Raw genomic sequence first — 25,139 nt, 5'->3', positions numbered from 1 at the left:
AAGAATGAGGGCATGGTTCCTGAGGTGGGGATGTCTAGGACTAGAGGCACAGCCTCAAAATACAATGACATCCCCTTCGAACAGAGATGGAGAAGAATATCCTTAACCAGAGGGTGGTGAATTAGTGGAATTCATTGCCACTGATGGCTATGGAGGCCAAGCCACTGGGTGTATTTAAAGTGGAGGTTAACAGATTCTTGACTAGTAAGGGTGTTAAAGATTATGGGGAGAAGGCAGGAAAATGAGCTTGAGAGGGGTAATGAGTCACTCTTGAACAAATGGCAGACCAGACCCGATGGACCAAATGGCATAATTCTGCTCCTACTGCATGTCTTATGAAATCATCACAGGTGCTCAAAATGGTGTCTGCAAAATTCAACATTTGACGAGACGATGGAGAACTCCAGCAGGAAGCACCTGACAGAGCTGATCTCTCCACACCTGAGCCATCCCAGTGCTAAAGAAAGGTCCAAGTGAGTGCCCCTTCTGACACTCTAATCCATTCGTCAAGGAAAGAGAGGATCAAATGGCCTAGATCATCAAACAATGGATCTTGGAAGCAGCTTGATGATGACCTGGATTGCATCTTGGAAGCTACTTTTGCAGGACCAGTCTACAGGAAAGTCGACTCTCTCACAGCCACTGTGTTAAACTTTGCAAAAGAATGATTCAGCCCAATGGAGAAGAAAGGGGATCTTAAACTATTAGGGCAACCAAACAGGAGGGAAAGGTAGATTCACCACCTGAGAAGCGAGATAAAGATCCTGAACAAACAATGCAAAAACAATTCTCCTGATGAAAAAGCAAACATGAGGAAATCTGCAGATGCTGGAAATTCAAGCAACACATACAAAATGCTGGTGGAACACAGCAGGCCAGGCAGCATCTGTAGGAAGAAGCACTGTGGACGTATCCGGCCGAGACCCTTCGTCAGGACTAACTGAAAGAGAAGATAGTAAGAGATTTGAAAGTAGGAGGGGGAAGGGGAAATGTTAAATGATAGAAGACTGGAGGGGTGGGGTGAAGCTAAGAGCTGGAAAGGTGATTGGCAAAAGGGATTCAGAGCTGGAGAATGGAAAGGATCATGGGACGGGAGGCCTAGGGAGTGGGCACTCTGCCTGTTCCCCATCTCCCTCTGGTGCTCCCCTCCCCCTTTCTTTCTCCCTAGGCCTCCTGTCCCATGATCCTTTCCATTCTCCAGCTCTGTATCCCTTTTGCCAATCACCTTTTCAGCTCTTAGCTTCACCCCACTCCCTCCAGTCTTCTATTATTTCACATTCCCCCCTCCCCCTCCTACTTTCAAATCTCTTACTACCTTCTCTTTCAGTTAGTCCTGACGAAGGGTCTCGGCCGGAAACGTCGACAGTGCTTCTTCCTACAGATGTTGCCTGGCCTGCTATGTTCCACCAGCATTTTGTGTGTGTTGCTCCTGATGAAAAGTGGTGTCAATGATCTAACCAGCAAACTGCAGGAACATCAGCACAAGTTCAAGAGTGGAGCAGCTGCAAAAGCGAAAGGAGAAAGAGAGAAGGAGAGCGCAGTCTGTTAAAAACCCATTCAGGTTCACCAGGGTCCATCTCAGCCAGCAAAAATCTGGCACCGTAACCAGCTCAAAGCAGAAGGTAGAAGAATTTCTGCGGGAATCACACAGTGATCCCCATAGGAATCAGGGACTAGAATTCAGTCCAAATGTCACCCAACCAAGAATCCCAGCAACTGAGCTCAACATAGATGTCATTGACAGCAAAGTCATTTGCCGCCCCAGGACCAAATGGTATATCCTACAAAGTATATAAGGAATGCCCAAAACTCCTTTGGAGGTTGTGGAAGATAATTTGAACCAAAGGCTTTATTCCACTAAGCTGGAAAATTGCTGAATTCCTTGCTGAATCTCCCTCCTTATCGTGCAGTGCAAGATATTCTTGGTGCTTGTGAGAAGGCTGACCTCTTACCTAATGGAGAACCACGACATCAACACAGCCATCCAGAAAAGTAGCATCCTAGGTTTTTCTGGGTGCCTTGAACACACGTCAATAATCAACTAATTGATCTGTGAGGTCAGGCAGAAGAAAGGCAACCAAAGTCGTCTGGTTAGACCTAGCCAACGTCTATGGATCAATTCCACACATCCTCATCTCAGTTAGCCTGGACCACTACTATATCCCGCCAGTAACACAAGACATGATCACCAGCTATCTAGGAGGATTCAAGCTACACTTCACACTTTACAACCAGTTGGCAAGACCTCCAAAAAGGGATTCCAACTGGCTGTACCATCTTCCCCATCTTGTGTTATGGGTATGAAAGCAGCAGCAGATGCAACCCAAGGCCCAGTGTTGGAGACCAGCATCCAACAGCCTGCAATATGGGGGCTCATGGATGATGACACACTAACCACTGTAACCCATGTCCAAGTAAGATAGGTATTAGAAATACTGGACAATGTAGCTACCTTAGCTAGGATGATCTTCAAGGCCAGGAAGTCCTCCAGATGCATGTTGATCAAAAAGGGCAAGGTTATTAACAAGCTCAGTCTTCAAGAAGTCATTCCATCCATAGAGGACAACCCAGTAAAATGTCTTGTAAAGTGGGTTAACGTAGCAATGACAGGCAGTGCCAACATCACTAACACTGTAAAGCAGGCAGAAGAGTGGTTGAAGAAGATCAACAAAACCAGACTCCCTGATAAATTTAACACATGGTTGTACCAACGTCGTCTTCTACCAAGGCTGCTCTAGCTTTTCATGGTGTACGAGTTCCCCATGACCTCTGTAGAAGGCACCAAGAAGAAAGTAATCAAGCACCCGTGGAGGTAGCTGGGATCCACCCCAACCTTTTCTCCAATGGCTCTACATAAGATCAGGCCAGCTACACCTCCCATTGTCATCGGTAGTGGAGGAATTCAAGGTGGCAAAGTGTAGAGTTGTGTTAATGCTAAGGGGCTCCGATGCCAAGCTAATAAATCAAGCAGAAGTCACAACTAGATCAGGCAGAAAGTGGGCCGCCAACCCAGCCACAGACCAGGCAGTGAGCACCCTGCAGTTGAGACATTATAGGCAATACATGCCTGGGCCAGTAAAGCCTTTGCTCTGCACACTCCCAGCAATGGGGAAGTGCAAGGGATACAAATGACATGGTCCAGGCAGAGGTATGGAACCAAAGGAACAAAAGGCAGTTACTGAAGGCAAAAGAGTTGCGGTCACAGGGCACCTGGACAAAATAGGATCTTCCCAAGCACAAGATCACTTGGGCAGAGCTTTGGAGACTGGAGCCCTTGCACATTTCTTTCTTCCTGCAATCCATGTATAACACTCTCCCTACACCACCACAGTTGCGTACGTGGGAGCTGAGGGGGGACTCCAACTGCCAGGATGCAAAACAGCTTTAACACAAGTATGGTATAGGTGGCGCCACAACAAGGTTCTGCTGTCCCTTGCTGACACACTGGAGTGGAAGAGGTGTAAAAAGAGACCAGCTGGCAGAGAAGCAAATAAGGCAATCATTTTCATCAAAGAGAGAGCCATGCGAGTTATATCAGAAGTCTAAATCCAATTTGTTACAAACTGCCAGATCATGAGGGCTGACGTGGCGAGAAGCCGCAGTTCCTGGAAGTGGTGCAAACCACATTTCGACCAGACATTGTACTGTGGTCCACCAAAGACAAGAAAATCATCCTGTTGGAGCTCACAGTACCATGGGAAGAAGGATGTGAGAAGGCTCTTGAGGGGAAGGCCCTGAAGTACCAGTCCTTAGTCCAGGATTGAGGGAACAGAGGTTGGCAGATGTGGCTATTACCACTGGAAATCAGCTGAACAGGGTTCCTGGCAAGGTCAGCATGGAGGTTGCTGTCCGCACTGGGCCTTGATGAAAAGATCAAGAATCAAGCAGCTCGCAGGATGGGGGAGGAAGCAAAAAGGGCTTCTTGTTGGATTTGGAGCAGGTGAGAGGAGCTGAACTGGAAGTCAGGAGCAGATGGGCAGTGACTTGACCACCACTGCTGATCTGCCAACTGGACAGTTTAGTGGTTAAGGGTAGAAACACTCTATGAAGGTTGGACACCACCTGACGACATTTGCTGCTGGTCAAAGGCCATGGTCACCTCATCAGGTAACTGAAGAAAGCACCCTGGTGTATGATGCAAGTGATATTAGAAACATTTTGCTCTGAATGAGTAAATGTTATGAATGTTCCCTCCTTCCTGGTCACTATGCCAAAAAATTCTCAGAAATGGTATATTATTTGCTGAATTCTCTTTATTCTTAAGTTGGCTATAGAAGAACATAAACTTGCATGGTACTAATGAAGGCTTTTGCCCTTGTTCAAAATAATACAATGGTATTTCTTAAGTGTGGCATTCCCTCAGTCTACACTAGATTATATCAAGGTTCGTACTTAAAGCCGAAACCTGACTCAAAGGCAAGAGTATGTCACTGAACCATAACTGACAAAGGAAGGCTGAAGTCCAAAGCACCCTGCACCTGCTGTAATTAGATTAGCTTTATTTGTTACTTGCACATTGAAAACATACTTTATGTCAATTCAAATCAGTGAGAAAGTTCACTGTGCTGTCTTGCTCATGAAGGCAAATTGTGAAGGAAGGCTACTTTAATACCTCCATCAATTTCCCACTATTGGTCCGTGCCCTCCTGTTCCATTGAAGCTCAAGGATTATCACCTCAGCTTCCATCTGGCACATTGTAGCCATCTGAATTCAATACTGAATTCTATAACTTCATGTAACTCAATTCCCCTTATATTAGCTCAGATTGTTCTGACAATCTGATTCCGGATTGTTCTGACATCTCAGTTCTGACAATGGGTCTCTGATTCAAAAAAAATTTGCTTTGCTTCCCTGAACACAGAAGATACTTGACTTGCTGAGTACTTCCAGAATTTTGTTTTTGTTTTAGATTTCTAGAATCTGCGGTCTCTGAACATTACCTCCTGTACCTAATAAAGTGGCCACTGAGTGTATGTTTGCTTTACTGCTGCTGTAGCCCATCCACTTCAAGGTTCAACACACAAACACTGGTGGACCTCAGCAGGCCAGGCAGCATCTATGGAAAAGAGTAAACAGGCGATGTTTCGGGCTGAGACCCTTCATCAGGACTGGAGAAAAGAGATGAGAAGTCAGGATAAGAAGGTGGGGGGTTGGGGTGAATCAAAGAGTTGGGAAGTCAGTTGGTTAAAGAGAAAAGGACTGGAGAAAGGGGAATCCGACAAGAGAGGACAGAAGGCCATGGAAGAAAGGGAAGGGGGAGGAGCACAGAGGGAGGCGATGGGCAGGTAAAGAGAAAGAAAATGGGATGGGAGAAAGATGAAAGGGGGAAGAGGGCATGTAAGAAGTTTGAGAAATTGATGTTCATGCCATCAGGCTGGAGGCTTCGCAGACATTACAAGATGCTGCTCCTCCAACATGAGTAAGGCCTCATCTTGGCAGAAGAGGAGGCCATAGACTGGAATGGGAATGGGAAGTCGAATTGAAATGGGTGGCCACTGGGAGATCTTGCTTCTTCCGGCAGACGGAGTGTAGATGCTCGGTGAAGTGGTCTCCCAATCTGTGTTGGATCTCACCAACATACAGGAGGCCACCAGATAGATACTGTAGATGACCCCAACAGACTCACAGGTGAAGTGTTGCCTCACCTGAAAAGACAGTTTGGGACCCTGAATGGTGGTGAGAGAAGCAGTGTAGGGGTGATTATGGCATTTGTTCTACTTGCAATGATAAGTACCAGGAGGGTAAACAGTGGGAAGGTTCAAATGGTCAAGGGAGTTGTGTAGGGAGCGATCCCTGTGGAAAGCACAAAGTGGGGGGAGGGAAGGGAAAGACACGTTTGGTGGTGGGATCCGGTTGGAGATGGCGGAAGTTAGAGAATAATGTGCTGGACGCAGAGGCTGGTGAGGTGGTAGGTGAGGACAAGAGGAACCCTATCCCTGGTGTGGTGGTGGGTGGACGGAGTGAGGGCAGACGTATGTGAAATGGAAAAGATGCAGGTGAGGGCAGAAAATTGGAGGAAGAAAAGCCTTTTTCTTTGAAGGGGGATATCTCATTAAGTCTAGAATGAAAAGCTCATACTGAGAGCAGATGCTGAGGAGACGGAGGAATTGGGAGATGGGGATAGCATTTTTACAAGTGACAGGGTGGGAAGAGGTATTGTCCACGTAGCTGTGAAAATCAGTGGGTTTATAAAAGATATCAAATACTGTCTCCAGAGATACAGACAGAGAGATCAAGCAAGGGAAGGGAGGTATCAGAAACAGAACAGGTAAATTTGAAGTTGGAGGCAAATTTGATGGGTTCAGGTCGCAGGAAGCAGCATCAATGGAGTTGTCGATGCAGTGCAGGAAAAGTTGATAATGGTATAGGCTTGGAACATAGACTGTTCCACGTAGCCAAAAAAAGGCAGGCATAGCTGGTACCCATGCAAATGCCATCGGTTACACCTTTTGTTTGAAGGAAGTGGAAGAAGCCAAAGGAGAAATTATTGGGAGTGAGGCCAAGTTCCATCAGACAGAGGAGTTTAATGGTGGAGGGAAATCGGTTGGGTCTGTTGTCCAGAAAGAAGCGGAAAGCTTTGAGGCCTTCCTATTACTGGGGATGGAGGTGTTTAGGGACCTAGTGAAAATGAGACGATCAGGACCAGGGGACTTAAAATCATTGAAAAGATCAAGGGCATGTGAAGTGACACGGAAGTACATAGAAAGGGGCTGAACGGGGGGGGGGGGGAGAGAATAAAACAGTCAAGTATGCAGTTACAAGTTTGGTGGGGCAAGAACAAGCAGAAACAATGAGTATCTGGACAGGCAGGTTTATAGATCTTGGGAAGGAGGTAAAAGTGGGAGGTGCAGGGTAAGCGAACTATGAGGTTGGTAACAATGGATGGGAGATTTCCAGAATTAATAAGGTCAATGATGGTGTGGGTGACAATGGCCTGGTGGTCCTTAGTCAGGTCCTGTTCAAGGGGTAGGTAAGAGGAGGTCTCTGAAAGTTGTCGTCTGGCCTCAGCGAAGTAGAGCAACACACACAAAATGCTGGAGGAACTCTGCAGGCCAGGTAGCATCTATGTTAAAGAGTGCAGTTGACATTTCAGGCCAAAACCCTTCATCAGGACTGGACTCTTGTTGGTGCTCAGCAAAGTATAATCACTCCACCAGACTACAACATCCCTCTTATTTGTAGGTTAGATGCTGAGATTAGGATTAGTGCAGAGAGAAGGAAGAGCAGTCTATTTGAAAGGAGTGAGGTTAGAATTAGAGAGAGGAGTAATAACATTGAGGCAGTTCATTGGCAGTTACACCATAAGACATAGGAGCAGAACTAGGCCAGTCAGTTCACTGAGTCTGCTCTACCATTTCATCATGGCTGATCCCGAATCCCACCCAACCCCATATACCTGCCCTCTCACCATAGCCCTTGATGCACTGAATCTATTAACTTCCACTTTAAATATACCCATGGACTTTGTCTCCACAGCAGTCTGCAGCAGAGCATTCCAGATTCACCATTCTTTGGCTAAAAAAAATTCCTCCTTGTCTCTATTCTAAAAGATCACCCCTCAATTTTGAGGCTGTACCCCCTAGTTCTGGAAACCCCCACCAAAGGAAACTTCCTCTCTACATCCAGCTTATCAAGTCCTTTCAACATTTGGTAGGTTTCAATGAGATCCCCATTCATTCTTCTAAATTCCAGTGAGTATAGGCTCAAAGCTACCAGATGCTCCTTATATGTTAACCCACTTCATTCCCATTATCATCCTTGTGAACCTCCTCTGGGCTCTCCAATGACAACACATCCTTTCTGAGACATGGGGCCCAAAACTGTTGACAATACTCCAAGTACGGCATGACTAGTGTATTATAAAGCTTCAGTATTATCGTCTTGTTTTTATATTCTATTCCCCTTGAAATAAATGCAAATGTTGCATTTGCCTTCTTTACCACAGACTTAACCTGTGAATTAACCTTCTGGGAGTCTTGCACCAAGTCCTTTGCACCTCTGAATGTCAGCAATGAAAAGATCCACAGCAGCCAGAAGACCAGAGTGGGGTGTTCAGGAAGAGGAGGAAAGTTGAAGATGAGAGAAACGGTTATCGGCTTCAAGGTTCAATGTGTTGTGTGTTCAGAGATGCTCCTCTGCACATCACTGTTGTAATGCATGGTTATTTAAGTTACTGTTGTCTTCCTGTCAACTTGAACCAGTCTGGCCATTCTCCTTTGATTTCTCTCACTAACAAGGTGTTTCTGCCCACTGAACTGCCGCTCCCTAGATAGTTTTAGTTTTCCATGTGATTCCCTGTTAACTCTGAGACTGTTGTGCATGAAAATCCCAGGAGATAGCAGTTTCTGAGATACCTAAACCACTTTTTCTGGCAGCAGCAATCATTCCACAGCCAAAGTCACTTAGATCTCATTTCTTCCCCTTTCTGACGCTTGGTCTGAACAACTGAAACTCTTGTCCATGTCTGCATGTTTTTATGTATTGAGTGCTGCCACATGTTTGGCTGATTAGATATTTGTATTAATGTGCAGCTAATAAAGTGGCCAATGAGTGTATGTACCATATATCACTCGGATCCATTTTCTTGTAGGCATTTAGAATACTGCAAAAAATAATTCTTTTTCTTTGAGAACTTTACTAAGAGTTTGCCCGCAGACAGATTGATGTGCAATTTACATTACCTATCACAGGCCATGAATCCCACCATCATGACTGCCCCGATGATCCCAATGCGCTTATATTTGGATATTGTACTGGACAGTTGTTTCCTGATAATAATGTGCATATCATCCTGTGAAATAGGTCAAAGCATAGTTAGCAATCCCTCCATTTAACTTAGATCATTCTGGCAAAGAGAAAACTCATTATGAGTGTATACATCACAACAGGTTTTCATGAGATGAAATTCCAGAAGTACTACGCACATACATGATAAACCCGAATCTGCGCAGGTTGTTCGTAGTCTCTCCCTCACCTGAATATGGCTGCCCTCCAGTCCTCTACCAAAAGCCAAAGTGCTAAGAATAAAAAAAAGCTTCCTAATTTGTTGGGGAGACAAGTTGTCCATGTAATCCAAGATGCCCTGTGAAAAAAAAGATTCCTTAGTTTGTTATAAATGTTGCCTTCTAGCCATTTCAAAACCCTGCTAAGATATACTCATAGCAAGATACAACATGGGAACAGGCCCTTCAGACTACTACACTGACCATCAACCAATCCTTTTATATCGATACCACATTCCCATCAACTCCTATAAATTCTTCCACTCACCTCACACCAGACCCAAGTTAAAGTGGCCAACTGACCTACATCTGCAGCTCTTTGGGATGTGGGAGGAAACAGGAGTGCTCTGAGGACACCAATGTGATCATATACAAACTCCACACAGACACCACACCAGGATTCAAAGTAAACTTATTATCAAAGTACATATATGTCACCATATAAAACTGAGATTTGTTTTCTCACGAATATACACATAATAGCAAGAAACATAATAGGATCAATGAAAGACCACACACATGACAAACAGAAACCAAATGTGCATATACACAAGAAAAATAAGAAATAATAATAAATAAATAAGCAATGTATTGAGAATATGTGATGAAGAGTCCTTGAAAGTGAGTCCATAGGTTGTGGGAACAGTTCAGTGATGGTGTGAGTGAAGTTATCCCCGCAGGTTCAAGAACCTGATGATGCAAGTCCTGAAGCCCATGTGCCTTCTTCCTGATGGCTGCAATGAGAAAAAAAAGCATGGCCTGCCTGCTAAGGGTCCCTGATGATGGATGTCTCCTTCCTGCAACAGCACTCTATGCAGATGTGCTTAATGGTGGGGAGGGCTTTACCTGTGATGCATTGGGCTATATACACAACTTACTGTAGAATTTTCCTTTCAAGGGCATTAGTGATTCCATACCAGGCTGTGATGCAACCAGTCAATATACTCTCCACCACACATCTATAGCAGTTTGTCAAATTTTAGTATTATGTCAAATCTTCTCAAGCTACTAAGGCAGTAGACATGATGCCGTGCTTTTTTCATAATTGCACTTAAAATGAATACACTGAGGAATTTAAAATTGCTGACCTTTTCCACCTCTGATCCCCCCATGAGGACTGGCTCATACACCTCCAGTTTCCTCCTGCAGAAGTCAATATTCAGCTCCTTAGTTTTGCTGACATTGAGAGGTTGTTGCTATGGCAACGTTCAGCCAGATTTTCAATTTGCCTCCTATCACCATCCCCTCAAAACTAATCACTAGCTCCTTGTGCATTTGGATCCTGGATTTCCTCACTTGTAGACCCCAGTCAGTTCAGATTGGCAATAATATCTCCTTCATGATCACCATCAGCAAAAGAACACTACAAGGTTAAATGCTTAGCCCACTGCTCTACTGACTTTACACTTATGACTGTGTGGCTTAGCACAGCTCCAATGCCATATTCAAGTTTGCTGACAACGACGCTGTAGTAGGCCAAATCAAAGGTGACAACAAATAACATAGGAGAGAGACTGAAAATCTAGCTGAGTGGTGCTATAACAACAACTTCCTACTCAATGCAAGACCAAGGAGTTGATTATTGAATTTAAGAGAAGGAAGTAAGAGGTCCATCAGCCAGATCTCATTGGAGGATCAGAGGTGGAGAGGGTTAGAAATATGACAAACTTCTATAGATGTGCAGTAAAAAGTAAATTGACTTACTGCTTCAAAGCCTGATATGGAAACACCAATGCCCTTGAATGGAAAATCCTATATAAAAAGTAGTGGATACAGCCCAGTTCATCACAAGTAAAGCCCTCCTCTTCATTGAGCACATCTACAAGAAGCATTGTCACAGGAAAGTAGCATCCATCATCAGTGAAACCCCCCACCAACCAGAACATGCTCTTTTTCTTGCTGCGGCCATCAGGAAGAAGGTACAGGAGTCTCAGGTCTCACACCACCAGGCTCAGAATCAATTCAAACATCAAGCTCTTGAACCAAAGGGGATAAACACTCAACTTCACTTGCTCCATCACTGAAATGTTCCCACAACCTCTGGACTCACTTTCAGAGACTCAACATTTATTGCTCATTTATGTATTAAGACCACAAGATATAGGACCAAACTTAGACCCTCTCAGTTCTAATCTCCTGCCTTCTCCCCATATCCTCTCATGCCCTGACCAATCAAGAATCTATCAACCTCTGCCTTATAAATACCCAATGACTTTGTCTCCACAGCTGTCTGTGGCAACAAATTCCACAGATACACCACTCTCTGGCTAAAAAAATTCTTCCTCATCTCCATTCTAAAAGACCATCCCTCTATTCTGAGGCTGTGTCCTCTGATCCGAGACACCCCCACCATAGGAATCGTCCTCTCTATATCCATTCTATCAAAGCTTTTTTAACATTCAATAGGTTTCAATGAGATCACCCTTCACGCTTCTGAATTCCAGTAAATACAGGCCCAGAACCATCAAACGCTCTTCATATGTATGACAAGTCTTTCAGTCCTGGAACCATTTTTGTGATCCTCCTTTGAACAATCTCCAACGTCAGCACATCCTTTCTTAACTAAGGGGCCCGAAACTTCACATGATACTCCAAATGAGGCTTAATCAGTGCTTTATAAAACCAATCACTCAATGATTTATTCATGCTAGTACAGTTCATGCTAAACATGCGGAAGTTTGGGCACCCCTGGTCAAAATTTCTGTTACTGAGAATAGTTAAGTGAGTAGAAGATGAACTGATCTCCAAAAGTCATGAAGTTAAAGATGAAACATTCTTTTCAACATTTTAAGCAAGATTAGTGTATTATTTTTGTTTTATACAATTTTAGAGTGAAAAAAAGAAAGGAGCACCATGCAAAAGTTTGGGCACCCCAAGAGATTTGATAACTTTTACCAAGATCTCAGACCTTAATTAGCTTGTTAGGGCTATGGCTTGTTCACAGTCATTGTTAGGAAGGGCCAGGTGATGCAAATTTCGAAGTTTTTTGAACCTTGACTCCTCAAACCTTGTCCCAACAATCAGCAGCCATGGGCTCCTCTAAGCAGCTGCCTAGCACTCTGAAAATGAAAATAAATGATACCCACAAAGCAGGAGAAGGCTACAAGAAGATAGCAAAGCATTTTCAGGCAAACCTGATGCATTTTGGAAACAAGTTCTGTGGACTGATGAAGTTAAAGTAGAACTTTTTGGCCGCAATGAGCAAAGGTATGTTTGGAGAAAAAAGGGTTCAGAATTTCATGAAAAGAACACCTCTCCAACTGTTAAGCACGGGGGTGGATCAATCATGCTTTGGGCTTGTGTTGCAGCCAGTGGCACGGGGAACATTTCACTGGTAGAGGGAAGAATGAATTCAATTAAATACCAGCAAATTCTGGAAGCAAACATCACACTGTCTGTAAAAAAGCTGAAGATGAAAAGAGGATGGCTTCTACAACAGGATAATGATCCTAAACACACCTCAAAATCCACAATGGACTACCTCAAAGAAGCCAAAGGTTTTGCCATGGCCCTCACAGTCCCCCGACCTAAACATCATCGAAAATCTGTGGATAGACCTCAAAAGAGCAGTGCATGCGAGATGGCCCAAGAATCTCACAGAACTAGAAGCCTTTTGCAAGGAAGAGTGGGTGAAAATTCCCCAAGAAGTGAAAGACTCTTAGCTGGCTTTAAAAAGCGTTTACAAGCTGTGATACTTGCCAAAGGAGGTGTTACTAAGTACTAACTATGCAGGGTGCCCAAACTTTTGCTTTGGGCCCTTTTCCTTTTTTGTTATTTTGAAACTGGATAAGATGGAAATAAAAAAAGTAATTTTGCTTAAAATATTAAAGAAATGTGTCATCTTTAACTTTATGCCTTTTGGAAATCAGGTCATCTTTCACTCACTTAGCTATACTGGCCTATTGTTTCCTTTCTTTAGCATCTCTCCCATCTTGGTGTGACATTTGCAATCTTCCCTTCCTCTGGAGCCATGCCAGAATCAACTGATTCTTGAAAGATCATTACTAATGCCTCCACAATCTCTTCAGCCACCTCCTTCAGAACCCTGGAGTGTATACCATCTGGTCCATGTGACTTATTTACCTTCAGGCCTTTCAGTTCCCAAGAACCTTCTCTCTAGTAATGGCAACTTCACAACCACTGTCACCTGGAACTTCTACCATACTGCTAGTGTCTTCCTCAGTGAAGACTGATGCAAAGAAATTATTCAGTTTGTCCACCATTTCCTTGACCCCCATTACTACCTTTCCAGTAATCTACTATCTACTCTTGCCTCTCTTTTACACTTCGTATTTCTGAAGAAACTTCTGGTATCCTTTTTAATATTATTGGCTACCTTACCTTCATATTCCATATTTTCCTTTATGACCATTTTTAGATGCCTTCTGTTGGTTTTTAAAACTTCACAATCCTTTAATTTTCCACTAATCTTTGCTCTATCATATGCCCACTCTTTGGCTTTTATATCGGCTTTGACTTCTTTTGTCAGCCATAGTTGTATCATTCTGCGTTTAGAATACTTCCTCTTTAGGATGTATGCATTCTGTGTCTTCCGAATTGCTTCCAGAAATTCCAGCTATTGCTGCTTTGTCATTATCCCTACCAGTGTTCTTTTCCAAAAAATTTTGGCCAGCTCCTCTCTTATGCCTCTGTAATTCCCTTCACTCCACTGTAATACTGATACATCTGACTTTAGCTGCTCATTCACAACTTGCGGGGTGAATTATATCATATATTGATCTCTTTCTCTACGGGATTCCTTTACCTTTAGATCTCTCATTAATTCTAGTTCATTGCACAACACCCAACCCAGAATAGCTGGACTCAACCACGAGCAGTAGGCATTCTAGAAATTCCCCTTCTTGGGATCCAGCACCAATCTGAATTTCCCAATCTACCTCCATTTTGAAATCCCCCATGACTATTGTAATATTGCCCTCCTGGCATGCATTTCCATCTCCCATTGTAATTCGTAGCCTACATCTTTACTACTGTTTGGGGTTCTCTAGATAAATTTCCATCAGGATCTTTTTATCCTTGCAGTTCCTTAGCTCTACCCACAATAATTCAACACCTTCTGATCCTATGTCAACTCTTTCTAATGATTTGATTTCATTTTTTTTGTAAAACAGAGCCACTCCACCTGCTCTGCCTATCTGCCTGTCCTTTAGATACAATGTGTATCCAAAGATGTTAAGCTCCCAGCTGCAATCTTCTTTCAGCCATGATGCCCACAATGTTATACACACCAAACTCCTTCAGTCTTGTATTCACCCTTTTCAATTTTGTCCGCCTTTTACATTGCAACTCATCCTGTTGACTGTAATTTTGCCCTAATATCAGCACCTCCTTGCTAGTGGTCTCACTACACACTGCCTATATGTAAACCAACTACCCCATCCTCAAATCACTCTAGTTTCCATCCCCCTGCCGAATTAGTTTAAATCCTCGCGAACAGCTCTAACAAGTCTTCCGACAAGGATATTGGTTCCCCTTGGGTTCAGGTTTAGCCCGTACCTTTTGTACAGGTCACACCTTCTCCAGAAGAGATCCCAGTGATCAACAAATCTAACTCCAGTGCCCTGCACCAATTCCTCAGTCACGCATTCACCTGCCAAATCATCCTATTCTTACCTTCACTGGTGCTTGGCATGGGCCGCAATCCAGAGAGTACCACCCTGGAGGTCCTGTTTTTCAGCTTTCTACCTGGCTCCCTAAAATCTCTCTTCAGGACCTCCTCACCTTTCCTACCCATGTCATTGGTGTCAACATGTACCAAGACTTCTGGCTGCTCACCCTGCCCCTTTAGATCTGAGGCATCCTAACCCTGACACCTGGGAAGCAATATACCATCTGAGTATCTCTATGTGCCCACAGAATCTTGTCTCTGTTGTTCAGACTATGAATCTCCTATCACCACTGCACTCCTCTTCACCTCTCTTCTCTTTGCCAGAGTGAGGTTGAAGGCAACGTCAGACTGCCTTAGGGACTCCAGCTCCAGATCTGTCCTCAGGGTTTACTCCCGAAACCTTTCCCTTGAGTGGGTATGGCAACAAGGCAGCGGAGGTTTGAAATCAGAATTTTCCCTCTCTTAGATGGACTGCCTTCCCAGGCTGACAAGCTCTATCTACCCAAATTATCACCCTCAACAGTATCCAAAATGGTCTACTTACTGAGGGGAATATTATTATTATTTCTATTTGTATTTGCATAGTTTGTTGTCTTTTGCACTCTGTTGAATGCCCAAGTTGGTGAGGTCTTTCATTGATTCTATTATAGTTATTATTCCATTATGGGTATATTGATTATGCCCACAAGGAAATTAATCTCAGGGTTGTATATGGTGATACATATGTACTTTAATAAAAAATTTAATTTGAACTTCATATGTTGATTTGTTACTACCTTTGATTTGGCCAACGACAGTGGTGTCTGGGGGTCAACTGAACCCAGGTCTCTGGTGCCACTGTTGCAAATTTAATGATACAAGGATATGTGAGCTGGCAAATAGAAAGGAGATCCTAAAGAGCATACAAATATGAATAGACAAATCCACTGAGCAAGAAGTTGACAGAAAGATTAAAAAGTAGGAAACTGAAGTATAAACTTTGGAAGACAGAATGAAAAAATTATTTCAATGGAGTGAAACTACAATGTAAATATGAAGGGATCCAAGGTCCTAAGAAATAAAACGTAAGCAGTCAGCATACCAAAGGAACAATAATTAAGGAGGTTAAAGGAATGCTGGGCTTTATTGCATGCAGCAGGAAGCATCAAAGTAGAAAACCTTTGATGTAGCAAGCAGAATGACAGATACCTCAATTACATGGGAGTCAGGTTTAGGAGAAAACATGGGTGTTGATGCTAAAACTGGATTAGTCAGGATCTGATCGAATGGTGGGGAAGGCATGAAGGGATGATGGACTGATTCTTGTTGTTTCTTATATTAAGGAAAATGAGGTCAGGGCAAAAAAGACTGGCTTTTCCAAAGATCCACAAATACTTAAATTTAAGCTGTAGTTCAAAAGAAAAATCTGGAATCTGCTGCCTATTTCACGTGAAACTATTCCCAACGAATGGTTTATCATTGTGTGGCATCTGATACCAGTTCAATGAGAAGTCACATATCTTAAATGTTTCTCTTGAAAGTAAAATATAAAATCAACCGACCTTCACAAATACAGCATAGACAGCCATAGCAGATGAGCACTGGGAGACCAAGTCTATGAGCACATCGAGTGAGATATCCACCTCTGCAGTGAAACCACTGCAAACATGTGTCACCAGCGCACCAACAACCTCCTGTACAGATGTAATCACAACTGCGTTCTTATTCTAAAATAGCTTGAATGTTAATACACACATGTAATGAACATTAGAAATAAAAACAGAAAATCCTAGTTTTTTTTTAAAAAGATCAAACTGCAATCTCATGAAATACATTTGTCCTAAAACATTAACTGCTTCTTGCCTGTCCAAGGGACTAGTACTTTCTTGAGTATCATTTCAGATTTCCAGTATCCACAGGATTATGTTCTTATTATATCTTGGTTCTTCACACAGAATCAGCTTTGTTACCACTGACATTTGTCATAAATTCTGTTGTTTTGCTGTAGCTGTACAATGCAATACACTGAAATACTTTATATATCACAATATATAAAAAAATAAACAAGCAGCGCAACAAGAGAGCAAATAGAAAGGTGATGTTCATGGACAGTTCAGAAATCTGCTGGAGGAGAGGAAGTAACTGTCTAGAGTCATATGTGGTTAAGACTACACAAGGGTGATAGATTTTATTCCCAAACAGTGAGTGAAACATACAGAGTTTTATTTCAATCTTCAAAAGGTGATATCGCAAGAAGGTGGCATCCACTATGAAGGACCATCACCATCCAAAATATGCTCTCTTCTCATTGCTACCATCAAGGAGGTACAGAAACCAGAAAATGCACACTCAAAGCTTTAGGAATAACTTCTTCCTCTCTGCCATCAGGAAAAGTCCATGATCATTACCTCACTATTTTGTTCTTCTTGCATTATTTATTTTTTATATAATCTTACTGTAATTTTTAGTAATGTTTTTATATACTGCATTATGCTGGTGCAAAACAACTTTCATGACATGTCAGTGATAATAACCATGATTCTACTTCTGGTTAAGATTACACAATGCTATTTTTTTTTCATTTAACTTATTTTGTGAAAGTAAATTGACTTTAAATTCCCCAACTGCAACGATGGGATTTAAACTAAAATCTGTGGTTAAATAGTCCAAGCCTTGAATTACTGCTTTACCAACTTACCATTTTATCACTGTTAACAGGCATAAGAAAATAACTACTTAGATGACAAATTTGAAAATCATCATTATACCATACTTTACAAAAAGTCAGCTTTTCATTAAAAAAAAACAAAAAAAGCTCTTCTCTTACCTGCTGACAGTAGGAATCAAACATCATAAAGGCATGTTTATATATCTGACTTCCAAACGACACAACACTCACATCTGGGGATCTCAACAGAGTTTGAGCCAAGGACAACACAGAAGGAAAGTATTCACGGACAACCTGGAATAAAATAATAGGATTTTTATTGAAGAGTAGAGTGATTTTTTTTCTACAATAGGGTGATTCACAATGCTGAACACAAAATATTTAGTGAACCTATTGCACAGTGAAGTCTTACTTCAAGAAGCGGTTAGCCTTTGGCAATAATAGACTGTGCAATATTATATTTAATTATCTATGTGGGAAGTGTTTTTTGCATGAAGAAGTGGAATAGCCCTTAACTCCTGGTGGAGCCATTGGGGCGCCGATCTTTTTGGTGATTGCTCATTATATGGCGCGTCTTTAGCTTTTATTTTTACGAGGTCAAGTTGCTAGCTCGACGCTCAACCCAGCACAGATGGAAAGTGTGCAAGGGAGCCGGCCAGATTCGATCTCAGGACCACTCGCCCCGGAGTCCAGCGCTGATGCCACTACGCCACCAGCCACCTTACTTTGCATTAAGCATTGCCAAAATAATCAAAAAATAACTTACTGTGGAAAACAAATTGTTACGAATGTGCCACAACTCTGAGGGGCCGAAGGGTACAAAGTCACCCCCTCCTTTTTGAGAATCGCAAGATCGCTATTAATTCGGGTCTGGGACCCAGGAAATGAGAGAGAATCCACGTTTGGAATGTGTCCTGGCCTCAGCGAAACAAAACCATTGATAACGGCTATTGTCTCTTGGAGACGGAATTGTATATTGAGTACTGTACTATTCATTGAAGCCCCTCAGGGGACGACCAGAGTGGGCTGGTTGAGGGATTGCATCATCCCAACCTGATTGACATCTGAGACCCCATGAGTAAGGATAAAAGAGGGTCTGGGGAACAACCCCTTTAGACACACCAGGAGAAATGCTAGAAATCCTGTGTCAGCGTTTAATAGCGACAGCCGGTGGGGGGCTCGTGTGCGTCCTTCCCTTGCCTGGGATTGGCGGGCTTGCCACGGAAGAATGACTTAGCTAAAGGAGAGGCCACAAGTGAATGACCACACCAACGAGACTCTGACGGATCGAAATCATAAAAGGAAAGCCAGCAAGTTTTCTCAACATCTCTCTCTCCAACTATTGCAAACCCAGTGGTCCCCAAAGGCTGCAGCCTGCATGAACTGAGTGACTTTTATATTTCCATCGGACATTACATTATCCCCTAGACAACGATAGAGCTTATTTCTTATTATTATTATATCCGCACTTTTAGATTTAGTATTGACGAGGTATATTATCTGTACTGTTACGTACCCCGTAACTGGGTCACTTACCAGCAAAGATAGAGAGGTCTGTTGAAGTCTGATGGTACTATTTTTAACAGTATTTATTGATAAAAATACACAAAAACAATATCAATGCAAACATACAGATAATATACGTTGTCAATACTAAAATCTAAAAGTGCGGGTATAATAATAATCAATAAGAAATAGCTCTATCGTTATCTTGGGGATAATGTATTGTCCGATGGAAATATAAAAGTCACTCAAGTTCATTCAAGCTGCAGCTTTTTGGTTGGAGAGAAAGACGGAGGTTTAACTTGCCCATTCTTTTTATGATGTCAATCCTTCAAGAGTCGTTGGGGACTGACTTCCCCTTTGTAGTTGGCTACAGCCATGCTTCCATGGTAAAGGCCCACCAATTCCGAGGCAAATGGAAAAGGACGCACGTGGGCTTTTCCACCGGCTTTCGCTATTACGCTGTTACAGGAGTTCTAGCATTTCTTCTGGTGCGTCTGAAGGGGCTGTTCCCCAGACCCTCTTTTATTCTGACTCACAGGGTCTCAGATGTCAATCAGGTTGGGATGATGCAATCCCTCCACCAACCCTCCTCGGTTCATTGCCTGGGGGCTTCGATGAATCGTATAGTATTCAATACACAATTCCATTTCCAAGAGACAATAGCCGTTATCAATGGTTCTGTAGCGGTGTGCTACACGCAGCGCTAAAATTACGACATGGAGTCGGTAACTGCAGTCGAAGGAAAAAAACTTTATTCGAAATCTTCAGCCTCACTTTTAAGCCTCCCTCAACCTGCCCCCCATGGCGCAGAGGCTCCAAAGCTCTGTGCTCGCAAACCCCCGTAGGCTATCTAATTGTGAGTCGGTTCGGATGTGCCAGGAAATGGGTCGCCACATAACCCCCCCCCCCCACAGAACCGGCGATACACCCCCCAATGTCCACAGTCTGGGCCAGAACCTGCTTGGGAGGTCGGCCTCTGCGCCGAGGTGCCGGAAACTCGGCCGGTTGCGCCAGGTCCACATGGGCCGGTTTGAGGCGGTCCACCGTGAAAACCTCCTCTTTCCCCCCAATGTCCAGCACGAACGTGGACCCGTTGTTCCGGAGCACCATAAACGGCCCCTCGTATGGCCGCTGCAGTGGTGGCCGATGCCCGCCCCTTCGTACAAACACAAACTTACAGTTCTGTAGGTCTTTGGGTACGCAGGTCGGGTGCCGCCCGTGCTGTGAAGTGGGTATGGGGGCCAGGTTACCGAGCTTCTCGCGTAGTCTGCCCAGGACTGCTGCGGGATCTTCCTCTTGCCCCCTTGGGGCTGGTAGGAACTCCCCGGGGACGACCAGGGGCACGCCGTATACCAACTCGGCCGACGAGGCGTGCAGGTCGTCCTTGGGCGCTGTGCGGATGCCGAGTAGGACCCAGGGAAGCTCGTCCGCCCAGTTGGCTCCTCGCAGGCGGGCCATGAGGGCCGACTTCAGGTGACGGTGGAAACGCTCCACTAGCCCGTTCGACTGTGGGTGGTAGGCAGTGGTGTGGTGCAGCTGAGTCCCCAAAAGGCTGGCCATAGCTGACCACAGGCTGGAGGTGAACTGGGCGCCTCTGTCGGAGGTAATGTGGGCTGGTACACCAAAGCGAGATATCCAGGTGGCGATCAGGGCTCGGGTGCAAGATTCGGAGGTGGTGTCGGTGAGCGGGACCGCCTCTGGCCATCCTGTGAACCGGTCCACAATAGTCAGGAGGTGCCACGCTCTGCGCGACACTGGCAGGGGGCCCACAATATCCACATGAATGTGGTCGAAACGCCGGTGGGCGGGATGGAACTGCTGCGGTGGGGCTTTGGTGTGCCGCTGCACCTTGGCCGTCTGGCAGTGCATGCACGTTTTGGCCCATTCACTGACCTGTTTGCGGAGTCCGTGCCAAACGAACCTGCTGGAAACCATCCGGACAGTTGTCCGGATGGAGGGATGCGCCAAGTTATGAATGGAGTCAAAAACGCGGCGCCGCCAGGCTGTCGGGACGACGGGACGGGGCTGGCCGGTGGCGACGTCACAGAGTAGGGTCCTCTCACCTGGGCCCACGGGGAGGTCCTGGAGCTGCAAACCGGAGACTGCGGTTCTGTAACTCGGAATCTCCTCATCTGCCTGCTGCGCCTCTGCCAGTGCCTCAAAGTCTACCCCTTGGGAAAGGGCATGAACGGTAGGGCGAGAGAGCACATCCGCCACGACATTGTCCTTACCCGAGACGTGCCGGACATCCGTCGTGTATTCAGAGATGTAGGACAGGTGGCGTTGCTGGCGGGACGACCAGGGGTCGGAAGCTTTCGTAAACGCAAAGGTAAGCGGTTTGTGGTCCGTGAACGCGGTGAAGGGCCGACCTTCTAGGAAGTACCTGAAATGCCGGATTGCCAGGTAGAGCGCCAACAGTTCCCGGTCGAAAGCACTGTATTTGAGCTCGGGTGGTCGCAGGTGTTTGCTGAAAAACGCCAGGGGTTGCCAGCGACCTGCGATGAGTTGCTCCAGCACCCCACCGACTGCCGTGTTTGATGCATCCACTGTGAGGGCGGTAGGGGCGTCCATTCTGGGATGTACTAGCATCGCGGCGTCCGCCAAAGCTTCCTTCGTTTGAACGAAAGCGGCGGCGGACTCCTCGTCCCAGGTAATGTCCTTGCTCGGACCCGACATCAGGGCGAACAGGGGGCGCATGATCCGGGCAGCTGAAGGGAGGAAGCGGCGGTAGAAATTGACCATACCTACGAATTCCTGAAGGCCTTTGATCGTGGTAGGTCGGGGAAAGAGGCGGACCGCATCTACCTTAGCGGGCAGAGGGGTTGCCCCGTCTTTAGTAATCCTGTGGCCCAGGAAGTCAATGGTATCAAGTCCGAACTGGCATTTGGCGGGGTTGATTGTAAGACCGTACTCACTCAGTCGGGCGCAGAGTTGACGGAGGTGGGACAGATGCTCCTGATGACTGCTGCTGGCTATGAGGATGTCATCCAAATAGATGAACGCGAAGTCCAGGTCCCGTCCCACCGCGTCCATTAAGGAACTTGAAAAGGCCAAACGGGGTGATAAGAGCCGTTTTGGGGACGTCGTCAGGATGCATCGGGATTTGATGGTACCCTCGGACGAGGTCTACCTTGGAGAAGATCCGTGCGCCGTGCAGGTTTGCTGCAAAGTCCTGAATGTGCGGCACAGGGTAGCGGTCCGGTGTGGTAGCCTCGTTCAGCCTGCGGTAGTCGCCGCACGGTTTCCAGCCCCCCGTCGCTTTGGGCACCATGTGCAGGGGGGAGGCCCATGGGCTGTCGGACCGCCGGATGATCCCCAATTCCTCCATCCTCTGGAACTCCTCCTTCGCCAGTCGGAGCTTGTCCGGGGGAAGCCGCCGAGCGCGGGCGTGGAGAGGTGGTCCCTGGGCCGGGATGTGGTGCTGTACGCCGTGCCTGGGCATGGCCGCGGTGAACTGCGGTGCCAGAACCGATGGGAAATCCGCCAGGACCCTGGTGAAGTCGTTGTCGGACACCGTGATGGAGCCGAGGTGAGGGGCTGGCAACTGGGCTGCACCCAGGGAGAACGTCTGAAAGGTCTCGGCGTGGACCAGTCTCTTCCTGGGCAGGTCGACCAGTAGGCTGTGAGCCCGCAAAAAATCCGCACCCAGAAGCGGTTGGGCTACGGCGGCCAGAGTGAAGTCCCACGTGAACTGGCTGGAGCCGAACTGTAGCTGCACCTGACAGGTGCCATAGGTCCTTACTGTGCTGCCATTCACGGCCCTCAGGAAGGGACCCGGTGCTCTGCTGCGGGTGTCGTAACTCGTCGGAGGTAAAACGCTGATCTCAGCCCCAGTATCGACCAAAAACCGGCCCCCGACCTTCTATCCCACACATACAGGAGGCTATCCCGATGGCCAGCCGCCGTAGCCATCAGCGGCGGCTGGCCCTGGCGTTTCCCGGGAACTTGCAGGGCGGGCGACAACGGCGGGCTTCTGCGCCCCACCGCTGGTGGTAGAAGCACCAGTGTTCATTGGGCCGGGGGTTGGCGGGCTCTGCGGCCGGGCCTGGACTGGTTTGCTGCCGGGAGCGTGGCTGGGAGATCTGTGCAATGGACGCCCCGCTCACCTTTTTGGCGTTCCACAGCAAGTCCGCCCGGGCTGCCACCTTCCGGGGGTCACTGAAATCTGCGTCGGACAGCAGCAGGCGTATGTCCTCGGGCAGCTGCTCCAGGAATGCCTGCTCAAACATGAGGGAGGGTGTGTGTCCGTCGGCGAGAGACAACATCTCATTCATTAAAGCCGATGGAGGTCTGTCTCCCAAGCCATCCAGGTGCAGTAAACGGGCAGCCCGCTCGCGCCGTGAGAGTCCGAAAGTCCTGAGGAGCAGGGCTTTGAATTCCGTGTACTTGCCGTCTGCCGGGGGCGACTGCACGAACTCCGCGACCTGGGCCGCTGTGTCCTGGTCGAGGGAGCTCACCACGTAGTAGTAGCGGGTGTCTTCTGAGGTGATCTGGCGAACGTGGAATTGGGCTTCGGCCTGCTGGAACCATAGGTTCGGGCGCTGTGTCCAGAAACCCGGCAGTTTCAACGAAACCGCATGAACAGAGGCGGCGTCGGTCATTTCTGGTCCAAAAATCGTTTGGACTGTTGGGGTCACCAATTGAAGCGGTGTGCTACACGCAGCGCTAAAATTACGACACGGAGTCGGTAACTGCAGTTGAAGGAAAAAAACTTTATTCGAAATCTTCAGCCTCACTTTTAAGCCTCCCTCAACCTGCCCCCCATGGCGCAGAGGCTCCAAAGCTCTGTGCTCGCAAACCCCCGTAGGCTATCTAATTGTGAGTCGGTTCGGATGTGCCAGGAAATGGGTCGCCACAGTTCCGCCTTTCAGAGGCCAGGACACATTCCAAACTCTTTGTGGATTCTGCATGTCTTTCTCTCATTTCCTGGTCTCCTGACCTGACTTAATAGTGATCTTGCGATTCTCAAAAAGGAGGGGGCCACGGATGTAACAGTATATTGGCATTGATATCATTTTTGTGTATTTTTACTAATAAATACTGTTAAAAATAGTACCATCAGACTTCAACGGACCTCTCTATCTTTGCTGGTAAGTGACCCAGTTCTGGGGTTCATAACAAAATAAAACATGGAAATTCAAGCAACACACACAAAATGCTGGTGGAACGCAGCAGGCCAGGCAGCATCTATAGGGAGAAGCAATGTCGACGTTTCGGGCCGAGACCCTTCATCAGGACATAGATGCTGCCTGGCCTGCTGCGTTCCACCAGCATTTTGTGTGTGTTGCTCAAAACAGCAGATGCTGTAATTTGATACAAAAGCAGAAATGCTGTGAGAGTTAAGCAGCATCTGTGCAAAGCAAAACCAGTCAATGTTTTAAGTAGGCAACTCCTTCCTCAGAAGTGGGGGAGGACAAAGGGTGCAAACAAGAGAAAATCTGCAGATGCCAGAAATCCAAGAAACACACACAAAATGCTGGTGAAACTCAGCAGCCCAGGCAGCATCCATGGAAAAAAGTAATGTCAATGTTTCGGGCCAGAACCTTCGGCATTTTGGAATGGAATGGGAAGTGGAATTAAAATGGATCTCCCATTGGCCACCCATTTTAATTCCACTTCCCCTTCCCATTCTGCTAAAGTCATTCCATTGCCTCTTCTACTGTCATGATGAGGCCACACTCAAGTTGGAAGAGCAACACCTTATATTCTGTTTGGGTAGCCTCTAACCTGATGGCATGAACATCGATTTCTCAAACTTCTTCCTTGCTTCACACACAAAATGCTGGAGGAATTTAGCAAGCCAGGCAGCATCTATGGAATAAAGTACAGATCCAAAGGGTCTTGGCCAAAATGTCAACTGTTTACTCTTTTCTATAGATGCTGCCTCGCCTGCTGAGTTCCTCCAACATTTTGTGTGTGTTGCTTTGATTTCCAGCATCTAGTTTCTCTTATTTATCTCTTTGGCTGCCCATTGCCTCTCTCTGGTCCTCCTCTCCCATTTCGTTTCTTCCATTTCGGCCTTCTGTTCTCTCCTCTGGACTGCCCTTTCTCCAGACCGGTATCTCTTTCACCAATCAACTTTTCAGCTCTTTATTTCATCCCTCTCCCTCCCAGTTTCATTTATCACCTAGAGTTTCTCACTCCCTTTCCCCCACCTTTTAAAGCTACTCCTCATCTTTTTTACTCAGTCCTGCCATAGGGTCTCAGCCCAAAACATCGACCGTACTTCTTTTTCCCATAGATACTGCCTGACCTGCTGAGTTCCTCCAGCATTTTGTGAGGCTAGAGGGTTTATATTTTTCAAAGCAGAGGTGTCAGAGGGTGCAAAGGAATGAAGTGTAAGATTATACAAGA

General features: G+C 45.9%; 1 protein-coding gene across 2 annotated transcripts in view; it reads right to left on the bottom strand.

Moving 5' to 3' along the window:
- fancd2 (FA complementation group D2) overlaps window positions 1-25,139 on the bottom strand; it is a 144,026-nt gene that overhangs the window by 88,897 nt on the left and 29,990 nt on the right. For both annotated transcript variants that reach the window (XM_059970407.1, XM_059970416.1), the window contains 4 exons: window positions 17,439-17,573; window positions 16,174-16,305; window positions 8,976-9,083; window positions 8,683-8,792 (listed from right to left, as the gene is read on the bottom strand). In XM_059970407.1, coding sequence (XP_059826390.1) covers window positions 8,683-8,792; window positions 8,976-9,083; window positions 16,174-16,305; window positions 17,439-17,573 — 485 coding nt within the window. The remainder of the gene's footprint in view (window positions 1-8,682; window positions 8,793-8,975; window positions 9,084-16,173; window positions 16,306-17,438; window positions 17,574-25,139) is intronic.

The sequence above is a fragment of the Hypanus sabinus genome, chromosome 1 (assembly GCF_030144855.1).
Source record: "Hypanus sabinus isolate sHypSab1 chromosome 1, sHypSab1.hap1, whole genome shotgun sequence".
NCBI lineage: Eukaryota > Metazoa > Chordata > Chondrichthyes > Myliobatiformes > Dasyatidae > Hypanus > Hypanus sabinus.
The sequence above is the reverse complement of the archived record's forward strand: the minus strand, read 5'-3'. Positions and strand labels throughout refer to the sequence as shown.